The 2,416-nt window shown below is 60.8% G+C and overlaps 2 protein-coding genes across 2 annotated transcripts; both read left to right on the top strand.

The window, feature by feature from the left end:
- Positions 1–279: 279 nt before the first annotated feature.
- On the top strand, positions 280–522 carry LDBPK_010160 (hypothetical protein, conserved; the record flags this gene model as incomplete). Its single annotated transcript, XM_003857781.1, has 1 exon — positions 280–522. The coding sequence occupies one exon, from the start codon at positions 280–282 to the stop codon at positions 520–522; it is 243 nt and encodes an 80-aa protein (XP_003857829.1).
- An 867-nt stretch (positions 523–1,389) lies between these two features.
- LDBPK_010150 (hypothetical protein, conserved) lies at positions 1,390–1,740 on the top strand (the record flags this gene model as incomplete). Its single annotated transcript, XM_003857780.1, has 1 exon — positions 1,390–1,740. The coding sequence occupies one exon, from the start codon at positions 1,390–1,392 to the stop codon at positions 1,738–1,740; it is 351 nt and encodes a 116-aa protein (XP_003857828.1).
- Between the last annotated feature and the right edge of the window lie 676 nt (positions 1,741–2,416).

Genomic DNA, 2,416 nt, shown 5'->3' with positions numbered 1-2,416 from the left:
CCCCCCAAAAAAAAAAAAAGACGGTCATGCAAAGACACGTGCGTAGCGCCGAAGGTGCTTCACTCAGGCTCTCGACTGCTCTTGCTGGAGCGTGAGTGATGTTCACGGATCTCTGCCCTATTCCGTCGCTGTCTCTCTCTTTCTCTCTCCCTCCCTGCCGGCATTTCATGCACACACACACACACACACACACACCCTGGTAAAAGGAGTGCGAAGAGTCAGCCCTACACACCCCCTCCCTCCCTCCCTCCCCCTCCCTCTCGCTCGCTGCGGGTACGCATGTCCGTTGCCTTGGAGTCGCTTCTGCACCGATCCGTGTGCTGCCACCTGGCACACGGTGAGGAGTACCGAGGCCAGCTGGAGGCCCTGGACGGCACCTTCGATGTGGTCCTGTCGCAGTGCACGCGGAGCCGCGCCGCCCCAAGGCAGCCGGCCGAGCCCCTCGTTTTTCTGCGCGGCGAGAACATCATCTACATCGGCTTCGACGAGTCGTCCAGAAGTGAGGACGGGACCACCGCGTGAGATGCGCAATGGTGTTCTGTGCTGCTGCGCCCTCTTGTCCAGCTCCGCTGCGACTCAGGAAGAGGGGTAAGACGGAGAGAATGGACAGCGCCTGTGAGGGCAGTGAGAGAGGGCATCTCGCGTTGCGGTGGCTCGGGTCACCAGAGAGCGAAGCAGCCGCGCGTTCGTGACTCCATACGTTACCCGCGCGCTCTTCTCCCTGCTTTTCTCTCTGTTGACGTGCGCTCCCGACTTCCACCCACCTACCTACACACACACACACACTCAACCTGTGTCTCACCGTCTTGTGCGCACATCATGAACCAAAGAAGTGAAGCGTGAGCACCGCTGCCAATGCAGGCAGGCACACATCCATGCGGCATCCAGAGCCGCATCCACGTGGAGCCGCGCATGGAAGCCGGCCTGATTCGATGCGGCCGCGTGTGCGATGCGGGAGAAGCGTTGGACGGGGACGTCCCGTTGCATTCTTTCGCGGCTTTGTTTGTACGTGTGATGCCCGTCTCCCCCCTCTCTGTCTTATCCGTGACACGCATCAGACCAACCGACGTCTTCTGCTTCCCCTGTCTGGCGGCCCCTTGTCACGCCGCTCTTGGTGTTCACCGTACACCGCCCTTCATCACCACCACCTCCTCCTCCTCCTCGTCTCTCTCTTTCTCTGTTCGTCATGTCCGCTCGTTTTGTGGGATGTATCCCGGGTGACAATCTTGCGTGGGTGTGCCGTTGTGCAGCTGGATACGTGTGCACGCGTGATGGGCACACTCCCCTCTCCGTTCGTCCCCGCGCACTCACTCGTACTTTCTGCCCGTCGACTTGCCGGCTCGGTCTGTTGCGTCACCCGCGGCTGAGGCGCCGACATCGACGACCATCATGGCTCTGCCGGGCGTATCACATTATGAGCGCCTGCCCACGCGTACCAAGATTCAGTTCTTCTGGATCTCCATGCTGACGATGGGCTTCGCGTACCAGTTTCTCAAGATGACGGTGCTGCGCGTGCAGCCGAAGCGAGAGGAACAGATGTACATGCACATCCGAAAGGTGTACGGCGACAACATTCCGGAGGAGCTGCTGCAGCGAGCGAAGCGCCAGCGCGAAGCTCAGGATGCGCTGACGCTGACGAACATGCTGCGCACCCCTACACCGGGCCAGACGTCGAACGCGCTGCAGAACGATCTCGACCCTCGAGCCCTCATCAAACTCAAGAGCTGGAACGGGCATTAGCCCACTGTACCCCTCTTCCCACCCCTCCTTCTCCATGCTACTCTTCGGGTTGGTAAGGCGCGACACACGCGCACGTGTGCTCTCCTCTCCCACCCTCCCTACCCTGCACCACAGCTCTGGTCCTCACAGTGCTGCCGTGAAACTTCGTATAACACGCAAATGAACTGAAGCAAGAACACATAACAGAAACCGGAGCCAAGGTGCATGCTTTCGCGGCGAAGCCCCCCCCTCTCCCTCTCCCCCCTGTGTGTTCGTGTCTGCGGGTATGTAGTCCGGCGGAGCGGCACTCGAGAGACATGAGAAGGGCATCGGCTGCTAGCTGGATCTCTGTCACCTCCCCGCCCCATCACACACGACGGGCCTTATCTTACCCCCATCGCCCCTCCTTCCCCCTCCATTTGTCTGATCGTGTGTGCTTGCATGCGTGCGTGCGCGCCCGCTCCGACGCGCACCGACGCACACCACTGCTGGCAATGCCACGCTGAGTCTGCGTATCGCTCCTCCACCCCCTCCCCCCTTCTCCTCGCTTGAATTTCGGCTGCGCGCTTGCGATCGCGCTCTTTGCGCATCTCATGCGGCGTGCAGCGTCACGGCGCGTCGTGGATTCGCACACGTACACGCACGCACACACCCACACACCCACACACAAACACACACACACACACACACACACACA

This window comes from Leishmania donovani, chromosome 1, assembly GCF_000227135.1.
Source record: "Leishmania donovani BPK282A1 complete genome, chromosome 1".
Taxonomy (NCBI): Eukaryota; Euglenozoa; class Kinetoplastea; order Trypanosomatida; family Trypanosomatidae; genus Leishmania; species Leishmania donovani.
Note: the sequence above shows the minus strand (reverse complement) of the source record. Positions and strands in the feature narration are given on the sequence as shown.